At 49.3% G+C, this 27,973-nt stretch overlaps 1 protein-coding gene across 3 annotated transcripts in view; it reads right to left on the minus strand.

Annotated features, from left to right (window-relative positions):
- RGS3 (regulator of G protein signaling 3) overlaps nucleotides 1-27,973 on the minus strand; it is an 83,244-nt gene that overhangs the window by 30,285 nt on the left and 24,986 nt on the right. For 2 of the 3 annotated variants that reach the window (XM_075716017.1, XM_075716019.1), the window contains 4 exons: nucleotides 26,363-26,553; nucleotides 24,605-24,688; nucleotides 15,531-15,642; nucleotides 9,125-9,165 (listed from right to left, as the gene is read on the minus strand). In XM_075716017.1, coding sequence (XP_075572132.1) covers nucleotides 9,125-9,165; nucleotides 15,531-15,642; nucleotides 24,605-24,688; nucleotides 26,363-26,553 — 428 coding nt within the window. Of the gene's footprint in view, nucleotides 1-9,124; nucleotides 9,166-15,524; nucleotides 15,643-24,604; nucleotides 24,689-26,362; nucleotides 26,554-27,973 lie in introns of all 3 variants that reach the window. The other variant, XM_075716020.1, reaches the window with a different exon arrangement.

Raw genomic sequence — 27,973 nt, forward strand, 5'->3', positions numbered from 1 at the left:
TTATTTCATGACCCATGGAGCTAGGTCTGATGAGAAAGTTCAGTTGCTCCCGTGCTAAGCTGTTCTGGGAGGGGGCGTGGGGGACCATGTCTCTTCCTGTGGTTTTTGGACTACTGGCACACTGGTGGTGCCCAAAAAACAAACACTGGTAGTAATGTCAGGGGCCCTATTGAAAGCTGGGATGACCAAAAGGTGACAGGATCTTATGGGTGTTTGAGCAGATGATGTGCATGGAGCTGCCATTTGTGGGGCACAGCAATCTCTGCAGAGAAGTGAGGCTCATTGCTGTATGGCTTGTTTTCGGGACAGGGAGGCTCTATAGATGAAGGTGAAGGATGTGCCCATCCCTCCTTGTGACACCAAGGGCTGGCTCTTAGGAAATGGATTTTCATTGTCCTAGAGATACCCATGGATCAGGAGAGGCACGAAGACAGCAAAGCGGACCTGCTATTTCACGGCGCAGAGCCACCAGTGGCTCCAGCTCACCCCAGGCTGGTCAGACCCTGTTGCACTTAGATGCTGCTGCTAAGGAGGGAGAAGATGGAGGAATGATGCCATGGGAGCACTGCATCATGGCACAGCCTGGAGGATGCTAAACCTCTGGAAGGCAGAGCCAGCCTGAAGAACCTTTTCCACCCACTTTGGAGAAGCCAATGAGTATGCAGGGTTTGGTCTGTTTTCACAGGCCAGCATGTTGTCCTTAAGTGGCTCATCAGATAACAGCCTTCACAGGAATCCCCAGCCTTGAGACTAACCAGGCATGGAGCTCCCCGTGCAAACACCACTCTGGCAAACAGAGAGCAGGTCCATCGCCTTCCCATTCTGCAAACACCCTTTCCTCTCAGGCGACAGGGCTCAGAGCTGAGCAGCCCCAGCTACAGTAACACTGAGCTCACCCACCCACTGCAAACACAGCCCCAGCACAGCCCCAAAGACAGCAAGCTCCAGCCTGTACAGCCAGCCCATGGAACAGCAGTTCCACTCCAAAATTACCCACTGGTGTCTGGGCCTTTTTAAAATTTCTCCAGTACTGTAACTGCATCATATTGGCTCTTCTTTTTGCCAACAGCTGGGAAATATGACCACAGAATTAAGGCTGGGGAGAAAAATTAAGATCTGCTCCAAAAAGCACGTTGTGTGGTCATCTCAAAACTCAGATTCAGGTTGAAGCGTGTAAAGATTCACAAAGCCAGGGAAGCAGAGTGCCCCTGTTTATCTGTTTCTCCAACTGGGACACAAGCACTCCCTGCTCTGCCTGAAGAGACCAGAACTGGGAGCTGTCACTGCCCAAGAGCTGTACTGGGATACACCCCAGGCCATGGATTATGCGAACCCAGGACTTCTGCCACTGGTGTGACTCCACATCATCTAACCCAGGTAAATGGACACTGGCAGAGGAGACAGAGCCCAGGGATTTGTCTGCACAGAGGAGCAGCCTGGCCATTAGCTCCACAGCCATTTGTTTGCATGCTCTGGCTCCAGGTATATGCCAGGAAAGTGCTGGCTTGAACCAGATGAACATTTCAGTTGCAGCTGAAATCTGGGGCATGTCATGGGGATGCTGGGTAGGGCTGCATTTCAGGAATGCCTCAGCATTTGGGGTAATCTGTACATGGGTTCATGTCACAACATCCTTCAAAAGCACTTTTCAAAATGTTGGCAGTCTTGGTCTGATGTTATCTCACTGCACCTGCAGTTCAGGCTGCAGCTCAGTCTTGGCACCATGCACAGAGAAATCCAGTGGCTGGGACCCGCTGTCCTTTGGATGGAGGAAAATGGAAACATCTGTTCAGGAAAGAGTTAAGCTGTTGCTGTAGGCGTGACATGGCAGAGGGGTTCAGCGTGTGCAGATTGAGCATCCAGCTTTTACATGAGCTGGGTGACTCAAGGCGATGTACGCCGGTGCGCTGCAGCGCAGGACATGGCCCTGCTTGATGAACCTCTCCAGCATCCCAGAAATGAGCAACTGCTTGCGAAACATGCAGGAAGCAAAGGAAATATCAGAGAGCAGGAAAGGATTTTTCATTTGGTAACATCTCCTGACCACCACCAGCAGAGCAGCTGGAGGAGAGGTAGTCCCCCCTTATGCTGAAAAGGACTGGGAGCAGGAAGAGGAAGGCAGAGGAATACATTTCATGGTCTCTCAGTGTGCTTCAAATTTATGTAATAAAACTGGTGAGAGCAAGCAGCAAGGAGTGCGTCTAGATTTTCTTTACTTGACAGCCTTAGGTATGACTGATGCCAACACTTCTAACCTTGTCTGCGGTGCCCTTTCACCACAGCCCAGAGGATCTTTCACCTTACTGCAGTACAACAAGCTCATCTGACAAACATCATCTCTTTTCCTATTACAAATTAGAGGAAATTGAGATACAATTTCAACAGAGCACACAGTCCACTTCACAGACAAACGCTCATCTCTTCTACCTTCTCCCACCCCGCACACAGCACCCAATGCCAGCTGACACTTGACTTTCTCTTACCAGGAATTTAAAACCCACTATACCTCCACCCTACAATGCTCTGGCATCTGCAGGGTGACCGTCACAGCACAGAATTCAGGTTTTTGTGTTCAGGCAAGGCTGAAGGACTCCTAAATCACTGCTTTTTTTTGTGGTTAAAACCTTCCTGCAGCGAGTTGTGTTGGGGGCTCACAGACTGTGCCCTTTGGCCAGTGCTCCTTTGGGGTCTGAGCTGGGCACAGCTCTTGGCTCCGTGTCTCATTCACAGCCTTGAGGTTTTCTGACCTCGTGTGTCTAAACTGGCCTTTTTTTCATTGCATTTTGTGGATATTTTCTTGTACTTAAGAACAAAAAGTAGAGATGGGGCATTTGAAAAGGAGGGATCAGACATCGTGCAGGCTGCTCAAGCCCTGCCAGGGAGCAGAGTAACTAGGATGGGGGGAAAGCACAACAGCAGAGCCCAACCCAGGGCACCAGATCCTCCTTAATGCTGGGAAAAAGAAAAAGGGGAACAACTTCATTTGCTTTGGTCTGCTGCCAAAACCATCCCGTTTCAGTTGGAAACAAATTCAATGCAAAATGCAAGACTTCTGGCTATCACTTTGGGGTCAGAGAACAAAGGAATGGGAAAGTTGACTGAATCCCAAACTTTTATCATTACTGATGCCGTCTTTCTGATGCAGGAGCTCATGGCTGCTATTTATCCTTCCCCCAACAAGCTTTTATCAGTCACTTCTGACCCTCACAGACTTGTATGTACAGTTCTCTTTTCCCCATGATCACATGAAAATACATATCAGCTCTCACCCACCTTAACAACTAACCCCCACTGCTCTATCACAGAACTACCCTCCTTATCATCTCTTACTTCCCCAAATTTCGAGTCATGTGCACACTTTATGATGCATGATTTGCTGTTTTCTAGCATGTCAATGATGCTTGTTTGCAACTAAGCAAGAGCCAGACTTCCCAAGCTCTCCCTGGCTGAGCAATGCTCACAGATGACGATGTTGAGGTTCCAGACCAGAGTTTTTAACTATTTATTAAGCACCACAGCAATTTCTTGTCTTTCTAGGTTTTCAGGCCAAGTGTTGTTGTCATATCAAGGCAAGTGCCTGTGAGGACATCTGCTCTAGTTGTTCTCGATCTGTACTCTTTATCTCTCTTTCATTAATAATTACTTGTTAAGTTCTTTACTAAACAAATTCACCTTAGCTGTTCACTTGGTTGCATAGGTTTGATGTTATCCCTTGGCCAGCCCTTTTCCCTATCACCAAACCATCTGCCTAAGTGTCCTCTAGATCTGCCAGAAAAGTGCCCAAAAAAGCTCCTTGCAAATTCTTCTGATGACATGTCCAGAACAGCTGACTTCAAAATTACCCAGGTGTATAATATCCGCCAATGTCACAGTGTGTCCCTGAGCCTTAAAGTCCTCTGTACCATCAGTAAACTGCTTCTCCAGCATTCAGATTCCCTGTATGGAGATAGGAACCTGCGGGACAGAGATGGGCAATGCCATATCCCTAAGGGCATTAAATTAGTCATGCTCAGTCCTGGGAGTAACAAAGAACGCTTTGGGAAATTAATTCTCCCACTGACCAAGCTGGGACATCTCCAGTGAAGACTATGGAGTTAAGCACATTTATACAAGCTACAATATTGCCCTTCACTACAGTTGTGGTCCAGTTTAAAGAGCATTTGTTCAAAGTGTACCCCTTTCCAGCAGCTGGGACGCAGCTTGAGGATGCAAACAGGAACAGTGCCTATGGGGAACCCTATGGGTGCAGGGATGTGTCCGCAGAGAGCCAGGGCACAGGGGGCGGAGGACAAGGGGACACAGTGCCATTTCTCTGACACTTGTCTAGAGGATCTCCCGTGCAGAGTTAGGATGCGCATCTCCAAGGCAAAACAAGATCAAGCATAGATCCACAGCATTAATTTGCTCGGGTCTGTAAGTGTGCTCATCACAGCAGGCCAAGAAGTTGCTACTGGAAAGATTTTCTGTTGGAGCAGTTTCCCAAGAGAAACTCCGATGTCTGCAGATGAAAACTTCCAGAGAAAAAGATCAATTTTGCTAGAGCTATTTGATTTTAAGTCAATTTGGTCTGAATATGTTGGGTTCAAATCAAAAACTTCTAACAATGCAATAAAACACTGATCTGCAGTTTCCTATCAGTAGGATATTTCCGGAGCAGGGAAGGGTGTGAATACAGCCCTGGACCACATTCACATCTCTGCACTGGCTCCCTGTGAGGCTACCAATTCCCACCATGCAGTAAATGTTTTCTCCTGACAGGTTTTACACGCCATCATAGGAGATGTATGTGCACTGCAGGGAATGGCATGCAGGCAGTGGGGATACGGGGCCAAACTCCCACACTCCAAATTCTCCAGGGTGCAGAAACATGGGTCCACACTGAATCAGCCCAAAGCTTTCACAGCTGGGGTCTGTTCAACTGACTTTAAATTGTTTCATTTGGATTTAAAATACTGAAATGACACATACGCTAGACCAGGTTTGCATGCATTGGTAGTGCTTTTTCACATACCAGTTGGCAAACAGAAAAATTAGACAAGCTCCCAGGCATACACAGTATTCCTCAGATCAAAAGGTACCACCTTCACTTCCAAAATCCTGGCTTGCTTATGTGCTGGGACTATCGCAGCTATCCCATGACCACCACGAGGAACAAAAACACCAAGAATGGACAGACAGTGGAGAACCTTCCTCTATTTCTGCATTCTTTCCAACACCAACCTATATTTAGTCCTTCCCTTCCAGGAGGCCACGTGCCCCACCAGGATCCAGGCACCTGCACTCAGGACCTCCAAGCACTGCAATTCACACACTGAAGAGCCTGTAAAATAAACACCCCTTCTGCTGTAACCTACACCAGGCTATAAAGATTACTGTTTGCCATCTGATTGTAAACAATCATAATGCACAGGATTTAAATGCTGTGGTGTCAATTATTTACACGTGATTAGATGGAATGGCTAGCAATAGCTTTTTTATGACATTCCAGTTTCCCTGAAGGCTGGAATTTTCTTTCCTCTTTAAAATAAATTAAGCAACTCACAGACATTGAAACATACTTTTATTTTGGATAATGGCAGATCCAAATGATCCAAATGCAAAAATGCAACCTTATGGGTCAGAACATTACTCACAAACCTTTCAGATGAGACGGAGCAGGAGACAGCAGCTCAAGGCCTCAGCAAAGAGCTATTCCCACAGCAAACACAAAGTCAGCCCCATCCTGTGGGCTGCCTTTCAACTCACAGCAGCACTAAATACATTACTGCTCATTGCAAATGATTTGTGGGTAAGAAACAGCAATACAAGAGCTTCTACCAACCTCCCAGACCCCGTCGTGGCAGTGCAACACATGTGTCTGCCCAGATCATGGCGAAAGAAGAGCTCAGATAGTGATGACCACCAAACCCCGCAGACCCATCACCTCCACCCCAGACAGGACCAGCTGGCAGAGCTGAGCCAGAAAAAGGCTCCTGGTAGGGTAAAGCACTGCTGGCAAGCCCAGGGATGGAGCACTTGCTGCAAAGAGCAGGCCAGGAGCAGATCAGGAGGGGGAGAGACCACAGGGTGACATGGGACAAAAAAAGCCATGTCCACACAAGCAACCTTCCTTTATGCATCCTTATACAGGATACAAGCTTTCTAGCTGCCACAAGCAGTCGCGGGGTGGGCAGCGGGACAGCCACGTCTGCGCCAGCAGGAGCCCAGCCACAGGGCACTGCTGCCCCACATCACTGGGACCCCAAGGGTGCCAGGAGTGTGCCAGTGCCAGCACCCTGCCAGAGATGCCCTCCCTATCCTCCCTCCATCCCAATTCCCGGCAGCCTGGGTGCGGCCCTGAAGCAGAGCCAGCCCCTCTCCATGGGAAGCCATCCTTACAGGGGGAAACCATCTTGTTCCCACTTTCGTGAAGGAGGCTGAGCCTTGCACCAGCGCAAAAGGAGGTCACACAGCCAGGAGCGTGGCACCCAGTGGACACCACATCCATCAGGCAATGGGGAGAGCCATGCTGGGCTGGCCCAGAGACCTCCCCCCACAGACCCACGTGCCACTGCAACATGAGAGTGTGACTTCACTGGGCCTGAATCCCAGCTTTCATTTGACAGCAGGCCATGCCTTGAATCCACCCCACTGCAAAAATAACCTTGACACCACAAACTGATGCTCCCACCAGTCCAGCAAGGCATCCAAGCCCCTCATAATGCCTCTGTCTGCAGCCAGCCTGCAGGAATGCCTCTAAGGGGGACCATCCCCTCCCTCCCACAGGCTACCAAGACTTAAAACCTCCCAGTGGCACCCCTACAATCCTGTAACCAAAGCTTTGCTCCCAAAAAGTGAATGCAAAGAAGAAAAGAGGGATGACCTGAAGGTGATTCTCTTCTTAGCTTCCCTGCAGGAAGAAGATGCTTAAATGCTCCCAGGCTGGCTCCCCCAACAGCATCCTATCATTTAAGAAGAACATGCCTCCATTCGCCTGAGGTCCACTTCCACTGAGGACAGTTCATGGAGCTACACAACCCCCACACTGCTGAAGTGAGAGGTTTTTGCTCTCATGCTATAACCACCAGCCCATGTTCTTGCAGCCTGGTCACCCACTCCACGTGGCTCCTGGGGTTGTGACTTGCAGGTCACCGCTTCCCAGAAGAGCCGCCACGGGGAAGTTGGGAAGGCACCATCCTGTCCTGGCTCGCTGCTGACTCACAGGCACGTCCCCTTCTCCGCGCTTCAGCTTCCCCTCTTGAACCAAAACTGCCCGTTGCTGGAGAGTCTGGCGAGACTTACAGCTGGAAGTGCGCTGTCCCCTTAACATTGAAGCTGGCTGGTTTTATCTATGCTATGCACTCACGGTGCACACAAAAAAGCCCTCTTCTCTCTTCCTTGCAGGAAAGCCCCAGCCAAACCACGAGGCTAAAGAATCACCTCCCCACCTACCCGCAAGCAGGATCTCACATCAGCCTGATCTCCCTACCTCAGTGCAGACCACCAGCCTCAAAGCAAGCCCATGGATGGAAGGGGTGGCATGGCGGCTGTCCTGCTCAGCAGGGTGCCATCTTTGAGCCAGGGCCTGCCCTGATGTCACCTGAAAGCCATGGTCTGGCACAGCGAAGGGTATGAGCAGCCACTCCTGGGGTATGGGCATGTGGCAGACTTGCCAGTCACTGTGGGCTGGGAAGCTCCCACTCCACTTGCAGCCTGCTTCAAAATACCCCAAGTGGACAGAAGGAACAAGAAGGGATTTACAGAATCCTGTAAGCATGGCCAGTCCAGACCTGCTGTCCTCTGTGGGGAAGCATGCATGTAAGAAAGCAAACGTTTCACATTTTCTATACAACTACTACACTCCAGCCTCAATGGATGCAATAGATCTCAGTCACCAGAGCTGTGAGAGCCATTTAAGCCCCTCAGAAGAAAGCTAAGCACTTCATTACATCTTGACAAAGACGAGACTTCCCCTCCCAAGATCTCATGAAACACAGCTAGCTCTCTTTCAGTCACTTCTATTTAGGGGCCCAAAGCTTCTAAATTAAATATCAGGCTCCAAATGCATTTTTCCAAATGCATGAGAAAATGCAGGAGTGCCTCATCCCACTGTCAGGATATCGCTGACGAAAACCCATCGCAGCCGTTCTGAGTCACAGCACAGGATTAGCTGGGTAGGGAGACATCATGCAAGTCTGACATCACACTGGGACATGCACTGAGCAAACCCCCAAGGAGGCAGCTCCTGCCTGACCACCTCAGGAATAAATAGAGGAGACAAGAAAGGAACAAGAGGGAAATGTGAGAGAGAACTCGTCAGCCGATAGTTACGCAGCAAGTCATGCTTTGGCCCAAATCCCAGCCACTCAAGGTGAACAACTTTCATTCTGAACATTTTCATCCAACTTTCACAATAGCTTATTATTTTGTGGTGCTGCTGAGCAATGTTTGCCTTTCTCCTCTGTGCCCTGGGGATCTTTCCCAGATCCAAATTTCCACCCCTGAAAATACAATGCCTTGAAACCAGGAACACAGTAAAGTAATTTGAAAAGGAAAAAAAGCCACAGCATTCAATGATTAGGGAGGTCCAGTCACTGTGAACAAATTTTGCAGTCTCCTTGGCTGCTTCACGACACAAACGTAACTATGCCAAAGTCTGAGTGATTGCAAATCTGCTTAGAGCATGTGTTTTTAGAGCTTTGATTATATGTCTTTTAGATTGAGCTTCCTCATTTTATTTGAGAGCTTCGAACCTGTGTGCTCAAAGACAAGAAAAGCAAGCTGCCTAAAAAATAAAGACAAAACAGCTGGCAAGAAAATCTGCCCCCAGGCAAAAGAACCCCAGGACAAATCGAAAGTGAGATGCAGCGAGGAAGATCCACCTACTGCACACAGGGGGAAGGGGAAAAGCAAACCTGTCTCAGTGTTGCCCAGCCTCCCCGTTCACAGATTCCTTTTAGCAGCTTCTTACTAATATATTCTGGCTACAGCTGTTACATTTCCTTTCCAGATCTCTGGCAAATTAATTAAAAAGGAAGTTAAAATCAGCCCGTTCAGTGCTCCTTGCCCCAGCAGAAAGGATCAGAGCTGCTAGTACGTGTTCAGCTCCCACTACAAAGTTAATTTGGAAGACAGCAACACTCACCTCTGCAAGGTAAAGGATGCAGAATTTCCGATCTTCTGAACCTACAAAGAAGAAAAAACAGGATCAAAATTAAGCTACAACTGCATTTCTGCAAGCAGAGACAATGGCAGAGGAATTGGCTAAGAGACAGCATTTAATGAATATTTATTGTTGTCATCCTACAGTACCAGGCTGTGATCTGGGAGTGATGTATGCTGCATCTGCAGGGGCCATGTGCTGGGCAGGCTGCATTGCATGGTACCTTGCATGGACTCACTGCACTATCATGGATTCTCCTTTGAGTTTGTCCTTTTGGAAAAAGGTTTGTTTCATTCAGAGGCCATGCACGGGCTCTTCTGCCCAACCTGCAATGGCATGCGCAGCCCAATTCCCTCCTGGGGACTGTGGAGGCCCTGCAGTGTCCATGCAGCCATCCTGGGCACTGAGGTTGGGTCTCTCCACATCTTACCTCTGTGGACACTTTGCTCACAGGAGGACTAACCCGAGCAGCTCCTTTTCCTACGTCCTTGCTCATTCCCAGTTTCTTGCCCCAAGCCCTTGGTGGGGCTGGTGGTAGCTCTGTCTAGTGCTGTCTGTCCCAGCCCCCACCATTGCCAGTGTTTGGGGTCTGTGCCTCTCTGAGGAGTTGGAGCCAAACCCTGGGGCATGGGGAAGCAGCTGACATGGGGCAGGGAGGAAAGCCCATCCTGCTCCATCAGACTGAGGGCAAACTCCCCAGGCTCCCACCAGCATGATGCTGCTCAGGAGGCCTGAGCCACTTAATCATAGAATCATAGACTCATTTAGGTTGGAAAAGACATTTAAGATCATCCAGTCCAACCATTAACCACTTCCACAGCTTTGAGAAAGGAGATGGTGCTGGAGGCAATGCAATGACCAACATTGTGATCCACGTCTTACTAAATCATGGAGCAGTGCAGCTCACCTCCTCATCTTGCTGCCAGCTGACCCAGGGGATGTGTTATGCTCCAGCTGCTCAGCCAGGCTGGTTCCTGCAGGCCTAGCCTTCCCTGTCCCCAACAGAGGCATTGCTGAGGATCTGCCCTGGTCTTCGATCCCTGCTGGTGAGACACAAGTGTCCCCAGCCCCAAGGGAAGCCAGCTCCTGGCACACATCAGCCTGCAGGAGGACATGAAGCTGCCACTGGACAAGATAACCTCAACTCTGAAGCAGGACATCCCACCTCCTGGAGCCAGTTCGCTCCTTTGCACCAGCACCAGCTTTGCCCCTGGTAGCATGCAGTACCGCTGGGCTGCAGCTTTCATAACCCTTTTAATGACATTCTCTCTGCCATGAGATCAGGTCTGCAGTCTGGGCATGGCCGCAGATCCTATTCAAAGCAGTATCAGCACAAGCTCTGCTTCATTTCAACAGCCTGAGCTGTGCTAACGATGGGAACAGGCTCTGTACAGCAGTGGAAACACCCTATTCCCCAGAGGAAAGCAATTCTTCTGCCGCAGGCAGCAGCCCACGTATCAAAATAAGAGCTGTGACCCATTGAGGGACTCGGATGCCTCTTGAGTCACTCCATGGGCAATGTGAAACCCATGGAGAAGTGCAATGGCCTGAAGCCATTTGCTAGATGTCTCTTCCGGCTGCCCTTTGGGGGACCGCAGGCCTGCCTCCACTGCCAGCTTCACTTTTAATGCATGTTGCAGGATATGGGCTGGAACATCACTATGGGGACACCAGGACACTGTGCCACAGTGGCTGCTGGAGCCCAGCACCACCGGGAGCGCTGCTGTGGACTTGGATGATGAGTCCTCAAGTGTCTTCATAACCTTCAGTCTGTTCCACCCTGGGCAATGCGAGGGTCAGGGAAGTAGCCTGGCCCCAGAGCTGCCGGCCAAAGGGCTCCAGCGCTTCCCCTCCAAATCTTCACTTCCAGAAGGGGAGCAATGCTGGGCCCTGAGAGCACATGCTGAACCTCTGCACCACAGAAGAACTATTCACCACTCTCCACGGCCCTGCCTGAGCTCTCCCAGTACCCTCTTCTGTAAATCCCAGCAGGGCCATCAGGGAGCATTTTCCTTGCTAAGCCAAAGCCTCTGATGGGAGCCCCTCAGCCAGTGCCTTTCCCCTTGAGGGAGGGTTTAGAGGCAGGATCTGAGCCTGCTGCTGGCATACCACAAGCCCACCATCCCCTTCTGCTGCTTCTGCTTCCCAAGTGGTCAGCAGTACAAAAAACACCCCATCTTCTCAGCTGGGCTCTCTGCTCCTCCCTGCACCATAACCAAAGCTCTCCAGGCTGCCTTGCAAAGCAGATTGCAGAATACCAACACGTCCCAGCCACTTTCCCTCAGGAGCTTTAACCCATCTTTCCCAGCTGATCTGAGGAACAAGTCACCTTCTGGAGACATGCACCCTCAGCAAAGAAAGGTGACGTCAGAGTATAATGGCCCTGGGAATGACACCACTTCTCCTGGGCCTCTGTTTATTCCTTCTGCAATAACAAGTGATCCCAACATAGCCCAAAACCATCAGAATTAAGTTCCCTTCCAAATTCCTCTCCATTGAGCTATGAATCTTGGCATTAGCAACCTCCCACCGCCAGCAGCTCCTGTCCCTTTGTCCCTCCAAGGCTCGCTGCTACATATGGCCAAGCAGCCCAGTGCCTATGGGGGACACAAAGCAGGGATCCAGCCTAGGCTAAGGAACTGCTTAAATCCCATTTTCTACCAGCAATTGCCTTTAGAGAGAAAACAAATGGGAGGTAAGAGACTGGCTGCCCAGCCCAGCAGCTGGGCTTGAGCTGTTGCCAATCCACAGCGAGGTGCGAGGGGAGGCAGGAGAGTGATGACAGAGCCAGGAAGGGCAGACCCAAGCGCAGATTTCAGCACAAACCAGGTTTGCTGGGATTTCTTCCAGTGGAGCTTTTTACAGTCTCCAGGGGGTCAGGCTGGTGCACTGGAGCCTGCTGTGCCCTGGAGCCGTGCAACATGCACTGCTCATCTCCTGCACTGCGGACAACACAGGCCACGAAAGACAAGAGGAGAGGCACAACATCATGCCAGGAAGGCAGCAGCCAGCTGCCTAGACTAATCCGGGGCTCCATTCCCCAAGCGGCACTATGTCCGCACCTTTTTTGACAGCTGAACAGCGCATACTCTCAGCCAAATTTAGTGAAATGCTGAAAGGAAATAAGCAGGAGAAAAAAAAAAACAACTCACTTGAGGATACTTCAGTTTCTTCCTGATGCATTGTGATGGGGACTGGCTTGTCTTTCAGAGTAACTTGACCCATCCCTGCCCCAGGGCTGGGCTGCTGCATGCGTTCAGCACAGACAAGAGGAAGGTGCAAGTTTTGTGCGGACACATCCCCCTCTCCAGCTAAACCTCATCCTGCACACCCATGCTGATGCACAGGGCAGGCACTTACGCAGCTCCCAGCACAACAGCAGCTTTCAGCACTGGCCTGGCTCTGCCCACCTCCCTGTGGGAGGAAAACACCCGCTGCTTGCAGGATTTGGGTGGTGCATATGCCAGGCGTTGGGTCAAAAAGATGGGAAAAGAGGGAAGATGGTCCTGCTTCTTTCCACAGCCTCCTGGCACAGCCCAGGGGACCGTGGCAATGCCCACTATGAGGGCAGGTATGCTGCTCCCCAGCCCCTCGCATCTGCTCAGCAAGGACAGGACTGCATCTGGCACCCAAAGAGGAGCTCACAAGTGCAGGGCCCTGGGTGCCTGGCAAGAGTGGAAGGCTGTTGTGCACATCCAAACCTGGCTGCCAGAAGGGAACAAGCTTGCCACCTTCTGTGCCACATGTCCCTGGGGAGGTGTGGCAGGGCACAAGCCCTGGGTGTTTCCCAGCAACCTTGGGGCAGCCGGGAGAAGCTGTGGTGAGGCAGAAGCCCCATAAATCACACTCTTGGCCTCTGACTATCTTGGAGCTGTTTGCTGTAAGATATGGTGGGTTGGGACATCAGGGACAGCAAAGCAGCACATGAAAAGTCCTTGTTTGCAGGATCAAGGCTGGGGATGGGGATCCTCATTCTGGCTGCAGAACAGGAGCTATCCCAAAGCTAAGCATACCCACCCAGGGGGGCCAGGATCCCAGAGAGGCAGTGACATTAGCATGGAAATTCCCACAGTATCTAGTGAGGAAGCCAGCCCTGTCACACTGGAAACATTGGCCAGTGTGGTGCTCATCAGGCATGCTCAGCTTCTAAAGCAGGAAGACAGAGCATTGTAAAGCAGATTATACTGATTTGCTTTCGCACAGTGCAGCGAGCAGCAGAAACAGGAAACATCACAATGGTCTTCAGTGTACCGGAGATGTCTCAATTGTTATACTCAGCAATACGCCTGTTCCTATTAATGTGCCATTCAGTTATTTAGGAGACCAACAGAAAATCCCTGCCAAAAGGGACGGACATCTTTTTGCTTGTTCCACCCGCCTTTGAAGAGCCCTGCCCAAAGCAGGAGGGTGAGCTGCCTGAAAACCAACTGTGATGGATTCCCGGCATACAGGGGGGCGGTTCAGCACCGCAGAGACAAACATCCCCTTCAGAGAGGCTTGTTAAGCTATTCCAGATGTGATCCAGCCAAGTTATTATGACAACAAGGAAATAAGTGGCAGAAAACTGCTCACAAAATCCGACTGCTCTGCCTGAGGTTAGGAGGCACATTCCTGTCCTGAGCTGCAAACAGACCTTTGTGTGCAGAGCCGGGACCAGCACTGGGGAAGCTGATTTCTTCAAGGAGGCAAACAAGAGCAGGGTTATTCAACAGCCTTTGGGAGCAGCCAGGGGCGGCATGCATGCACGCTCCAGGAGCGGACGCTGACCAACAAGCACTTCAACAAGGAACAATTTCTTTTGTCCATTTCTTAGAAATAAGCAGTGCTGAGAACAAATTCAACAAACCCCAGTGAAGATTCGATTGCTTTTCTAAATGCTCATGCTCTGGCTCCCCCTCTCCCTCACTGTGTTTCCATCCCCACCAAATAGGTCAGTAAATTAATCTGGGAGCAGAAATGTTGTTGGAAGTGGGAAATAACAACTGACAGGCAGCCTGTGGTGTCTGGCACAGCATTGCAGATCCCCAGCACTGAGGCTCACAACAACGTGGGGCACATCGAGAGATGCAGCTCATCCACACAGCCTCAAATCTCAGCTGGGGAAAGTTATGGGACATGGCAAATTCATCCAGAAAAGGATCCCTTTGGAGATGCAGCCCAGATCTGGATTAATCCCTTTTGGCCAGGGCCACAGGACTGTATAAAGACATCAGCTCATACAGTTACATAGTAATTTGGGTTGGAAGGGGCCCCTCTGGTGGTCTCTAGTCCAAGCCCATGCCCAAAGCACCCAGATCAGGGAGCTCAGGGCCATGCCCAGCTCAGTCCTGAACACCTCCAGGGACGGAGATCCCACAACCACTCTGGACAACTTAACATTTGACCAGACTCACCATAGAAAAGTTTTTCCTTATATCTAATCACTGTTTCCCACATCAGGTCCCGGTCCAGTGACACCCGCTGCCTGGGCTCGAGGAGGACCCAGGGCACCAGCCCCACACTGACGCAGTTGGACGACTGTACACAAAACAAGCCCGTACCCAAAAAACAACTGCACCAAAGAAGGAACAAGGTGGGACTGGGCCCAGGGCCAAGAAGTGGCTCCACCATAGCAAATAGGATGTGGTAGAGCAATTCATTCGTTCCTCTTTTACCCGTGAGTAGCTAAAGGCCATCTTTTGTACAGCCTCAGTATTTCAACTTGAAATAATCGATTTCAAGTCACCCCCTGCGCTAGAAGCCCTCCCTGATCCCTCAGCTGGACATGAAAGCCCAGCCAGGGCGAAAAGAGTAAGGACATGGTCCACAGCCTCCCACCAAGGCCAGGGTTTGCTCTTTCCTCACCAATGGGGCATGCATGGGGGAGGGATGCTAGCACAAGGGAAAACCGTGGGTGGCTGAAGGGAGAAGTAGCAAAGTAAAGGTCAGTAGGGCTTAGCCAGACTCCGAGACAAGCACTGAACTCTCTCGAGGCACCATGGGGGAAACCTCAAGACTTCACTTCCCTTTCTCAGCCTCGGCAAGCCCCCTCTATGGGCAGCGTAATGCCAGCTAGGGGAACAGCTCAGCACAGCAAGACCCTGGGGAATGCCAGTCCAAAATCCCTGAGAGACACACCCAAAAAGCCCTGGAAAGTGGTGATTGCTGAGTGCCCCTGAGGTGTCTCAGGAGATGGAGCTCCTGGGGACTGGGTCAATGCAGGGATGGGAAGGGTAATGCTGGCCCTGCACCCCAAGGAAGGATGATCTGGCAGCACCAGTTGGATGGTACTGTTACATACTGGAAGCAATGGGATAGTGGGGTGCTATCCTGCTGCTGGCCAAAACCCTTTTTAGCTAGCGGCCCCAAAAATGCCCTAAACATCTCCGCTGCTGCTGCAGACACTCACCTTCCTGGAGCTTGACACTCTGGAGGTAGAGAGGGTTCCTCAGGACATTGCAGCGCCCAGGCTCATCCTCCTTGGTGAAGAGCAGCAGGTCGGAGTAGACAAAGAGGGTCACCTGGAAGCACAAGAGCAGCACAGAAGCAGCTATAAGGAATTCATCTCCTGGCACTGAGACAGGGTCCTGGAAAGATCCTCTACCCTGGGGAGATGCACCAGCCATGACAGGCAGCCCAGGTACCCCTTCCCTAAGGGGCTGATTGCTGCTACACCTCTCAGGGTGCTCCTAGCAAGCTTTGGACAAGGCTCCCCCTGCTTGACAGGCACCTACCGAGGCTTGTGGAGTCCCGTGACAAGAGGGATAAACCTGCCCGACAGTTTAACGCCACACAAACACACCCTTCTCTGCTCTCTCGTGTCACTTCCCATTTACATAAGTTATAAATCAGAGGAGCAGGAGGAGGGAATAAGTTGCCAACTAATCCCAGTACACTGGAGAAGTTGCAACCTAAAAGCAAACGTGATCTCCCTGAACACACTCACGAAGGAGCTTCTTACTGTTCTTAGTCTTTGCATGCCCCATTTTGCTCTCTGAGAAAATAAGTTTGGCTTTTACAACAGCAGAACCCATGAAAGCAGTTGCAGGGAACAAACCTGACTTTAAACCATGTTGACGGGCGGAAAGCAAACACTGAACCGAGTGTCTGCCCAGCTATGTCCTTGAGCAGTGACTCAAGTGTCCTAGAAGCTGGGAGCTACTCCAGACCAGTGGTAAGTGCTCACAACTCAAAAGGTAGATTTTGTTCTGCTTCTGGCTCTTGCCTGAGGTCCCTACTTCAATCAGTATAGATTAGTGTGATCTTTAAAATAAGAAGAATGAGCTTCTCCACTGTAATGGAGATCCTTGAACCAGAAGCCTACTGGACGTTAGTAGCTTCGTGCAATCACTATGCCAGTAGCTGAGGTTTGAGCCTGTCAGAAGTTGGGAGCATGCAGCAAAACTTAGAAGATGCCAGGAAGCGGCTGCAACATGCCAGTGGGCATACTGGGATGCTGGACCTTCTGCATACTGCGAAACCACACACTGCTCTCAGCACAGGATGCAGCATGTGAGCACGTGGCTGCTTTTAACTGCTCCTTGGGATGCTCCCAAAAACCTCCCACAGCAAAGAGAAAGCTGCTTTGCAACACTGAGCAACAGCAATGAAGGTTTTGTGGCCTTTTAGCAACCCTTTCGCAAAACCAGAAAACAACCCAGCATCCCAGGGGCTTACTGGGAGCTGGCACCGCTGCCACCACCAAGTCACCCTTTGAATGGTGTCTTTGCTCTGGACAGGGACTGAATCACTGTTTATGGGGATGCGCTGCCAGTACAGTTTGTCTCCATGCCCAGTGGCTGATGGACACATGTCAGGAGGAGGACAAGCTAGGTAACAGTTTATCACATGGTGGCGAGTCTCACGTCAGAGCAGCAGCTTTGAAATCAAAATCAAGCCCTTGCCACAAGATTTCTCCTTGTTGTGCAAATTCCTTTTTGTGGGATTCTTAATAAGCACAAAGCTACTGGTATAGCTTTAATTGACAATGAAACCAGGGAGTGTCTGTTTACCTCTGTATTATTTGGAAAATCCCCTCCTCTGCTGTCAACACACTGTTGGTCTAGTGCCCACATTCACCTTCTTCATCACTTCTGACCTTATTATTAATACAAGGAATAATGAAGTACAAACTGCATTATAAACTTGCCCCCATGCCCATCTTGTTCCAAAAGGTAACTTTTATGGGACATGTCTAGTGCCATCCCAGGTCCCTCAGCTTCAAAGAAGACATGTTCAGGGATTTTGAGAATAGTAACTCAGCAAAGTGAAGGAGATAAAAGTATGATCAGCAAGTGGTCATGCTGGAAATGGAGGAAAGAAAATGAAGACCTAATACACATGCAAGTTTAAAGGGTAGAAAAAAGGATAGAAGGATCAGCAGGAAATAAAATTCAAGAATATTTAAATAGGGAATCATGGAAACAGAAATACACAAAAAGTATTTACAGGTAACATTGTGTTTTTTATGGGAAGATGGGATGGATTGAATTCAGATGTAGAGAGGAAAAAAGTGCAGCCAATTTGGGTTACCTAAGAGCATCTCTATTAGAGGCTGCTTCCAGGAAGACACTTGATTTTAGAGCAGCTCCACACAAAAAGGTTTATAGAGGTCCCTTTGCTCCTCCAAGTTGCTAGGGGAAGAAAACGAGGGTGTTCCTTCCACCCACACAGCCAGAGCCTACCAAGAGCACCCCAGTGCTGCAAGACCCAGGGCACCAGCGGACCCTGCTCACAGAGGTGGGAGCGGGACCAGCTCTGCGGTGCAGAGCACTTACCCCACCTGCAGAGCTGAGCATGGGAAACTCAAATCACGGATGACCCTAGGGCAGCAGCCTGGCAGGTGTAAGAGGCAAGGGCTGGAGTGAGTAATCTGGAGCTCTGCCTACAGTTGCCATCACACCGCTGACAAGCTGTTACACGTCTCTAACATCCCTTTGCAAACAGATCTGGTATATACCATGAAAAATCACATGGCTCATAAAAGCAAAAGAGCAAACAAAAAAGAAACACAGTGCCTGAATTCATCCAGGCAAGACACAGAATCCACCAGAGTTGCTCCCTGGGGAGTCAGAGTATCTTTGTGTATTTCCCAGAACTAATTTCATACCCCAAAATTAGAAGTAAAACAACAATAAAACAAAATTAGAATCAAACATGATGACAGGACTCCTCTGAAGACAGAGCTAGACACACCTGTGTTATTACAAGAGTGATCAAGGCCACATGGCAGTTGTCACACAGACCTTTTGGGGGGCTGTGAACAGATCTTACAGGGGAAAAAAAAAAATGTTCGTAGAGGCTGACACTGATGCCTCAGACACTGTCCATCTGGGTGTGCTCTGCACCATGGCAAACACCAAAACCTCTTCTGCCGACAGATTTGATTAACTACAGAACATAACTAGCAAAGCATTGTTACAGAAGGAAGGGACACATTTAAACTGTTTCCTAAAAGAAAACAAGAGAAAATGAAAGCCAGGAGGGAAGGTGGAAAGCAGTGGGTTATTGTGCTTCCCCGAGATGAGAACAGGAGATAACTGGGACTGCTACAGAGCCCCACTGCAGGAAGGAGGAAGCGATAACCACGCCTTGTAAAGCAAAATATGGTAACAAAAACGTTATGAAAAGGTGCCCAGAAATTAAGCCTTGCAGCCAAAGTACCTTCACATTCAAGCTTAAGAATCGTTAACTCTCCTCCTCACCCCATCCTCTCCTGATCACCTATGCACAGAGAGCCACTGCCACCTGGGTTATGGCAGGGGGGAGTTTGCATGTTGCAACTGCAGTAGTGCATCAGCAGAGACACTGGCATGTGAAGCATGCCTGCAAAACCTGCCTGCTTGTCCCAGTGCTCGGCAGGAAAAGCCTGAGCCAGTGGACACTTCCCGAGACATCGCCCTCTCTCTCTCTAGCAATAGTCTCATAGCCATGCCCAGCAAAACAGAGGGAACTGAGGAAGCAGAGTGAAGCAGAGGCAGGTCTTTTATGATAGAGCTTTCAGATGACAAAGGAGAACATAGTGATGATCCCCACATCACTGGCCAGAGAATGCTGCCTGCAGCTGGCTAAAGAAATCCTGTAATCCTTGGCATGGAGCTCTTAAGACAGGTATTCACCCCTAGGACTGATCCACAGACACATTTTCTATTTACCAGTACTGGATTCTTCTCCAGAATAATTGGGTGCAACCCCAAAGAGAAACTCCAGTGATACCAGTATGAGGATTGTACCTGCAAACCTTGTGTCCCCATTCATTCAGTTGAGCTAAATGGATGAAGCTTTCTTAATCTTCCTCAATTTTTTCAGATCTTGATTTATCCTTGTAGCCCTCTTGTGAGACTATCCAAATTCTCAGTATCCTCTACGAAGCAGATATCACTGTTGGACTCATCAGACCAAGACTGATGCAGCTCCCTACATACAGGGTGATATCACCCAGTCACTTCTATTCAGTGCTCCCCTGATCATATGCTTCAAAGTCGTAGCTTTCTTGGCTACAGCTTTGCACTGGCAGTTACTCACTTAGTTTTCACACAGACCAGAGCAATAGGAGAACATGATTAAAAGTAATACAGTTACCATAGCTTTGTACATTAGCATCTCAGTCAGCTGAGCCCCAGTCTAAAAAGAGAAGCAGTCTAGGCTTTGCAGGTGGGGTAGGTGCACATACACAGGCATGGCACTTTGGAGATGGGCATGAACTTCCCAGGTCAAGGAAACTTTACACCCTTCAGTGATACACCAAAGCCTTTGAGTCATTGCTTTCCGTGCTACAACCCTAAGTCTCTAAGCATGACCTGCTCCTTTGCTCCCGGATTTTTACTTCTGCATGTATCCATATTAAATGCACGTTCTCTGAGACTTCTCAGCAGTCTTTTAGCCCACAGTGCATTTACCCTCTTTTACCGCCTCACACACTTTTTTCTGCCAAGATTATTGACAAGGAATTTATACATTCAGGAAGGAGTTTATATGCTCAGCTAGACTTTGATGAAAATATACCACCACACTTGCCAAAAGGAGATCCATGGTGAAGGCTTTAGCTGTCAACCTTGAACCTCACCTTGGCTTACCTGAATCAAATATTCTTCTACCATGAACATTAGGGGAGAGCAGGTGCTGAAGACCTCAAGGGGTCAGGCACCTACCCTCAAATACTAGCATAAGCAGTGGCTGTGCAGATGACAAAATGATGTAAAAAGTGAGGAAGAAAAGGATATTAAGAGGCAGTGAAGAAGAAGGGACAGAGTAAATGGGACTAGTGTGGCAGAGGGAGGAGCTAAGTACAAGTTTCTAGTATTCTGACCCAAATGAAAGTGGCTAAAAAAGGCTGAAAACAAGATCTTGAAACTTCTGTGCCAGGTGAGTAGGGTTTTGGTCAACCCACTGTGTCAGCCAAACTCAGCCACCCCCTGAAACAGGGACCTGCCAACCCCGTCCCAAGCCAGGAGTGCTGGGAACTTGCAGCACAACACTTGGGATGAGAGAGAAAAGCCTCTTGCCCTGCAGAGAAGAGCATAAAACCTGAGCATGCTGGTCCATGTCCTCCAGACTCCTGGCAGAGCTGGGCCCTTTCAGATTTCAAGGGAGGACCAACCTGATCTGCATACCCTGCTGGGATGGCAGAAAAGAGAGCTGAGAAGTGGGTGAGCATGGCCCATGCTGTGAAAGTACCTCAGGGCTTTGGAAAGTTGTGCATTAGAGATGGACCGAAAAGGACAAAGCCCGTGTTCGACACCTTGTGCGCAACAACCTGCATCGTGCTGGCTCCTCTGGCACTCCACAGGCTGCAGAGATTTCAGAAGACTGTAAAAGCGGGAATTGCAACAAAGTCTAGACAGGATGTGATTAAGACCTGAATATGGATTGCCCCAGAGGTAAGGTCAGGGAAAGGACAGATCCTGGCAAGCCTCCAGAGAGATAGGTTGACTCCTTCAGGAGATGGGAGAGAGTTTGCTCAGTGACGAGGATGCAGTGCCTGACATGGAAACTGCCAAGGGGAAAAGATCCTCTTTTTTTTTAAAAAAAAAAGAAACATGACCTCTATCTCCAGCCTCTGCATCTGGGCTCTCCTCTCTCAAGCCCCTTAGCCAGAGAATAATAACATGCAGAAAACAGTCCTGCAGACCACAGGAGCAGTGATTCAGTTTGAGAGAGGCTGGGTGGGAGGAGCAGTGGGAAAATGGAAAACCACATGGAGCAAGGAAGAAAGGACCAATCGGAAAGAAGACAGCCTCTGTTCGAGTGGCAGTGAAGGCTGGAAGAGGGAGTGAGCTCAAGTCCAGCAAAAAGAGAAGTCAGAGTCCTTCTGTACCAGGGGAAACTCCATTATGTCCAGGCCATTTTAGGTCTTCCTGGCTTCAGAAGTTTAGGTTCCCCTATCTCACAGCCCATCAGGACCAAAGCAGACACCCTTGCTCCACTGCAGAAGGGGAGTCTGTGGCTTTCCAGAGAGACCTGCTCCGATTCATTGAAGCTCTGCAAAGCCTGCCATGACCCTGTGACACGCTGCAGACATGAGAAAGCCCTTCCTCAGGGACATGGCTGATGTCCCAGTGTTGCTACCTACAACTGTCAGCTCCCAGCAATATGGGACTCAGCACCACACCTGGGTTCACACCAAGGGAAAGACTCCTGCCTTCCAAAGCAGATGCTGCCACATGCTTGTTCCCATTCACTGCTTCTATTTTTTCTCTACACTTAGTCACAACCTCTTGCCTTGCCCCTCTGCCAGACTTACACAGACATCATGGCCTCAAGGCACCATCATTCTCAAACGCTGTCTCATGTTCCTGGCCAGTATACAGCATCCTGCCCTTTCCTGGCAGCAGCTCCAACTGGGAAATCCTCTTCTAGCCTCACCACTCATCCTTAGTGCATCGTAAGCAAATAGAGTCCTTTCCTTCTGATCCTGCCCACAGCTGGGTCTCTGAAATGGCTAACATGGCCATTTGGAGACAGAGCAGCACACCTCCTCCAAACACGCTTGTCCTGAGGCTCTCAATCGTCTAAGTATGAACACCCCCATACACACACATGCTCCACCCAGGCTGCAAACAGCATTATTTATTCATAATTATTCCACATTTGGCTGCTACTATAAACCTCTGACCTGAAAGCAAGCAACTCCAAACCCCCCAGGAGAAGCAGCCCGACTTCAGGCTAGCCACCATATTTCCAAGCCATCACAGCACAGCTGCGCTACACAGCCATGTGTTTACCTGATTTTCATTCATGCAGATGCCCAGAAGACCCTGAGCAGCAAAGAACAGCAGAACAGACAGGGGAAGAGTGTAGTTTGCAAATCAGTGACAAGTTTCCTAATGGATCATGCAATTTTTCATGTACTTTGGCAGAAAGAAAAAAAAAAATACAGTGACTGAAGTCAAAGCAAGGGATGAAGTACACATTGAAAACCAGAAAGCGAGAGCAGTCACTTAACATAATCTTGTACTGTTTTGTAACAGACCAGCGATATGTCGTGTCTCTGGTATTCTGCTGCTGGCCACCCAGAAAGTGTGTATTGGTTTCGCGTGGCAAGGTTTTGGTAGTGGGGGGGCTACAGGGGTGGCTTCTGTGAGAAGCTGCTAGAAGCTTCCCCTGTGCCTGATAGAGCCAATGCCAGCCAGCTCTAACACGGACCTGCCACTGGCCAAGGTCAAGCCCATCAGCAACAGTGGCAGCGCCTCTGTGATAACATATTTAAGAAGGGGAAAAAAAACCAACAGGACACAAAACTGCAGCTGGAGCGAGGAGTGAGAATATGTGAGAGGAATGACTCTGCAGACACCCAGGAGGTCAGTGAAGAAGGAGGGGGAGGAGGTGCTCCAGGCGCCAGAGCAGAGATTCCCCTGCAGCCTGTGGGGAAGACCATGGTGAGGCAGGCTGTGCCCCTGCAGCCCATGGAGGTTAACAGTGGAGCAGATATCCACCTGCAGCCCCGGGGAGGACCCCATGCCAGAGCAGGTGGATGCCCAAAAGGAGGCTGTGACCCTGTGGGAAGCCCACGCTGGAGCAGGCTCCTGGCAGGACCTGTGGACCCGTGGAGAGAGGACCCTATGCTGCAGCAGGTTTGCTGGCAGGACTTGTGACCCCACAGGGGACCCACGCTGGAGCAGTCTGCTCCTGAAGGGACCCTCCTGGGCCCCCCCCCCCATGGAAGGGACCCATGCTGGAGCAGTTCGTGAAGAACTGTAGCCCATGGGAAGGACCCACATTGGAGAAGTTCATGGAGGACTGTCTCCTGTGGGAGGGACACCATGCTGTAGCAGGGGAAGAGTGTGAGGAGTCTTCCCCTGAGGAGGAAGGAGCAGCAGAGACACCATGTGATGAACTGACCGCAACCCCCATTCCCCATCCCCCTGTGCCGCTTGTGGGGAGGAGGTACAGAAAATCGGGAGTGAAGTTGAGCCCAGGAAGAAGGAAGGGGTGGGGGGAAGGTGTTTTAAGATTTGATTTTATTTCTCATTACCCTACTCAGTTTTGATTGGCAATAAATTAAACTGATTTTCCCCAAGTCAAGTCTGTTTTGCCCGTGACAGTAATCGGCGAGCAATCTCTCCCTGTCTTTATCTTGACCCACAAGCTTTTTGGTTGTATTTTGTCTCCCCTGTCCAGCTGAGGAGAGGAAGTGATAGAGCAGCTTTGGTGGGCACCTGGCATCCAGCCAGCGTCAACCCACCACAAGGTGTTACCCAGAAACTAAGATTAGTCAAGTAAAAATTCCTCTGTGGCTCTGTGAAGATGACAAATTCAAAACAAAATTATTCTGTACAGCGGTGAGATTCTTTGAAAATGCCCCAAAAGAAATGGCAGTTTCCTTCAGCACTAGTGAGCAATGCATGAGCGGGCTCTCCCAGCTGCTGCTTCCTCTGTCCCAAATTCCAGGGCTTTGCAGACTTTACAGTTGGATACAAGTGAAACCAGCAGCCAACGTAATCAACACTCCCAAACTCTGCCAGTTTGGATGTTGAAAGTTGTCACATACATAGGTTCAGCATGTAGCCACAGATTAGTTGTTTCCCCAGATTTTTAACAGCCCTCCAATAACATCGCAGAAAAGAAGCAGAAGAAAGAAAAAAGAGAGGAATTTGGACAAGACATATGAACTGTTTCAGGAACTAAATTTCTGAAAACACCTGTAACAAGTTTTCTGTCTAGTTCTCTAACCTTGCACAAAATATTCTTAAACTCCCTCTTTCCAAGTCTGCCAGTGGCCTCAACTGCGTGGCTGTAACCGGCATGCATTTGCCATGCGCAGTTTCTTCTTTGTGAGCACGAAGGAAGACAAGAAAAAGAAGTTGATTTCTAGCAGAGAAGAGTTTTGCTATATAGTTTACCCCAGATAAACTGACTGCAAATTTTTCCAATTATCATATTAATATAAGCACTGCACAATAAAACATTTCCCTTCTCAATCTACTATGTAAGACTGCAGAAGAACATGTTTAGAAAGCTCAGACAGCATGGAAAGAGTCTTACCTGTATAGTCCTGCTTCTGCTCTCATGAAGAAGCAGCTCCTCTGACAGAAGCAGAGTCCGGGCTGGGTTGCAAAGATCTAGGGGCTACATTTGAAAGGAAAAAAAAAAAAAAAAAAGAAACAGAAAGAGACAGTCAAACCTTCCACTGGAAGTGTGGTTTGCCAGAAAAACTTTCCGCCCACCAAACCCGCTTTGTCTTTACTTTAAGCAGTAACTCATTCAGGGAGAAGCCACCCCACATTGCTCTCAAAAGGACAGAAAGTCTGCAGTCCAGCTACACGATAAAAAGAAAGCCTTACACTTAACACCTACGTCAGACCCATCTATAAAAAGACAATCAGCCGCTTGCCTCTTTGTACGTTAACTGTTCTGCACAGCGTGGGCTCGGTTATGGGTGCTTTTTAGCAGGAAACACAACCACAACAGTGGCACGTTAGGTTCTCACATCCCTCAGACAACGATATTTGCTACATGATTTTATGGATTATTCTCACAGTAAGTTAAAGTGACTTTAAGAAGGCTGCCCTGTCTCATGCCACACTGCACGCTCAGCCCCCCAGTCAGCGCCTTCTCTGTCGAACCCTGGAGAAGAACAGGACAGGTTCAGTTGTCCTGACTGCAGAACAAGCCCTGCAAAACCAGCCCAGGACGATCTGACTGAGCAGCACGGCCAGCACGCACATGAGGGTACCTCACTCTCATACTGCTCTCATACTGCACAGGGGCCTTGCAGTATGAGACAGTGTGAAGCATAAAAACCAGTTCCTGAAGTGGCAGAAACACCCCAGACTCAATCCAAGACACAAGTTTTGGGAGTAAAGAGCCAGAAGTGCCAGTTGTGTTTCTACAAAAAGCCAAACTGTGCACACAGCCAGGGCTGGTGAATGCACTGGTGCTAATGTGAACAGCCACCCAAGTGCTGTCAGGGAGGACAGAGGTGAGCATAAGCCTGCCCCCCAGCACCAGTCCAGCCCCACATTTGCCCCCAGGCAGTCCGCTGTCTCAGGCCAGAGTGACAGACAACATGGATCATGGGTTTGAGCCCAAAGGAAATCACCAGTCTGAGCTGACATGACAGTGTCATTGCTGCTAGCAGGGGAGGACAGATGGTTCTCCACAGCCTCAGAAATGAAGGTATTCACAGTAACGTACCTAAATATACAGGATCAGATGAGGTTTTCGGGGGCTCTGGCCATATGAAGGACAAAATGGAAGACACAGAGGTAGTTAGAGCTACTACCACCAAATTCAGGGCTAAATTTTAAGAAAATCATTTGTGGAACTGCTCTGGATCCTTGTCCATGATTTTAATGCTGGCCACCAGCTAAACTAAAAAGCCTGTGTTTTCATACTATAATTAACAGCACAAAGAACCCACAGAAAGAAACTGTATTGATCTTCAATTACATGAAGTTGGTTGCTGAAGCCCAGAAGCTGGGATACCTTCTCCTGACTCAAGCAAGCAGCTGAGGACCGCATATGAAAGCTGAAAAGGGAAAAAACTCCAACAGAGAATCTCTTGGGCAGAACACAATTCCCTTTGAGAAAGTAGCCAGTACTGTGCTGAGTACAGCCAGCTCCAGAGGAAAGAGCTGAGGATGATAAAGGATCCATGCATTCATGGTATATACTGCTGGGAAATATATCCACCTTGCGTGACAACCTGGACCTAACTACAGCAACAAGCTCTGATACAACCTGCTGTGCTGGGCACTGATTGCATTAGATCCATAACACCTCGCTTCCAGCTGCACTTACCTGCACAAAGACAGGGAACACCAGCACTTTGGGAGCCAGCGTCACATACGTGCCGTAGCTGGAGTGTGGGATGTGTGGCCTCACTATGGTACAGTTCTGGTAGTTTCCGTAGCTCTTCATCGTCTGCACAGTCTTCATCAGCCTGGATTTTCTCCCAGACCCCATGTGTGATTTCCCTTTACATGCATTTCCTGGACCAACAGAGGAAGCAGAAAGAAACACAGAATCAGAAGAAAGCTCCCACAGAGCTGCTGCACGCTCCTGGCTCAGCTTCTGCTCTTGCAGGCTGGAGGAGGGCACATAAAGCCTAAGGGGAAGAGCTGGAGCCAAGGGCTGCAGGGACATTTGTCACTCTGCTATCAAAGTTTCCCAGGGATTCATGAAATAACAGCACTGACTTCATTCTTCCTAATGCAAAATGAGATGGTCACTTGACATTTCTGCTCAATCAGGAGCTACTCACTTGCTGGACCAAGGACTGAACTGGATCACAACAGCAGCACAAACACATCTATGTACGTACAAACAAAAACCCAAGGAAGTCACAGCAAACTCAGCTGCAGGCCAGCACATCTGTCTCTGGGTGTATGCTGCCTTCTGCACAATTTATTAGTATGGTATTTTGGAGGAAGAGATGTGGTACTATTATATGCACCTCTCTATGCAGTACTGAAAGTATGAAATAAGAAATACAGAACAACCCCAAACATGACTTTAAATGGTCATTCTTGAATCACAGGAGCACCAAGGAGCTTCCCACCATAGGGGAATACCTGCCTGTACCACTGAGCCCCTCCCTTTCCAGGGAGGGGAAAACCATCTCTGACTAACTCAGGGTGGGGAAAAAAAAAAAACCACACACATTGGAAATTTAAACCTTGGGACATTTTTATCCACACAAGTCCTGCCTGCTCTGGATTCTGGGCATGGGAGTTAGCAAAGCGCAGGAATTTCACATCACGGGGTGCTGGGTGGTGGGTTAATCACAGTTTTTAGAACATACTAAGATTGGAGGTGTCAGAGAAAGGGACAGAAGTGATAAACACATTCATGCACATGGGATCAATCCATGCTTTTCCAAATTGCTCCTAGGGATATGATGGTTACTCAGACATGGGGGTGTATTTATAAAGAATGACCTCATTTTGCATGAGGCTGGCACATCATCCACTGTTTTTCAGCATTGCATTTTGGTGCTGGAAAAAGTCCAAGCAGCCTGACTGTTTTTTCACTCTGTCCCTCTTCGTCGCAGAAAGCTGTTATCCTCATTCAAAGAAGGGATTACACAGAAGCTTTCCTTTGCAGCCTCCCACCTCAGCTGGTCAAGCAGAGCTGTGACTTTTCCCAACAAGCCAACATCAGCTACTGTGGCCACTCCACACCTGCCAGTCTGCATCGCTAGAGGCCAGGGGGCATTAGGTGGTATGTCAAACCAGTCCCAGAATCTCTAATGTAATTCATAATCCTGTGATTAAAAGCATTATTGAGAATTATCAACAATTATCATTGTTCCCTGCTAGCTGCTGTGGGGGTGAGTCCTTCCCCTACTGCTGGGCAATTGCTGCTATATAGGAGTTCTAAGCCCTTTCCTCCCAGCCCAGAGGAATGCCT

This window comes from Pelecanus crispus, chromosome 9 (assembly GCF_030463565.1).
Source record: "Pelecanus crispus isolate bPelCri1 chromosome 9, bPelCri1.pri, whole genome shotgun sequence".
NCBI lineage: Eukaryota > Metazoa > Chordata > Aves > Pelecaniformes > Pelecanidae > Pelecanus > Pelecanus crispus.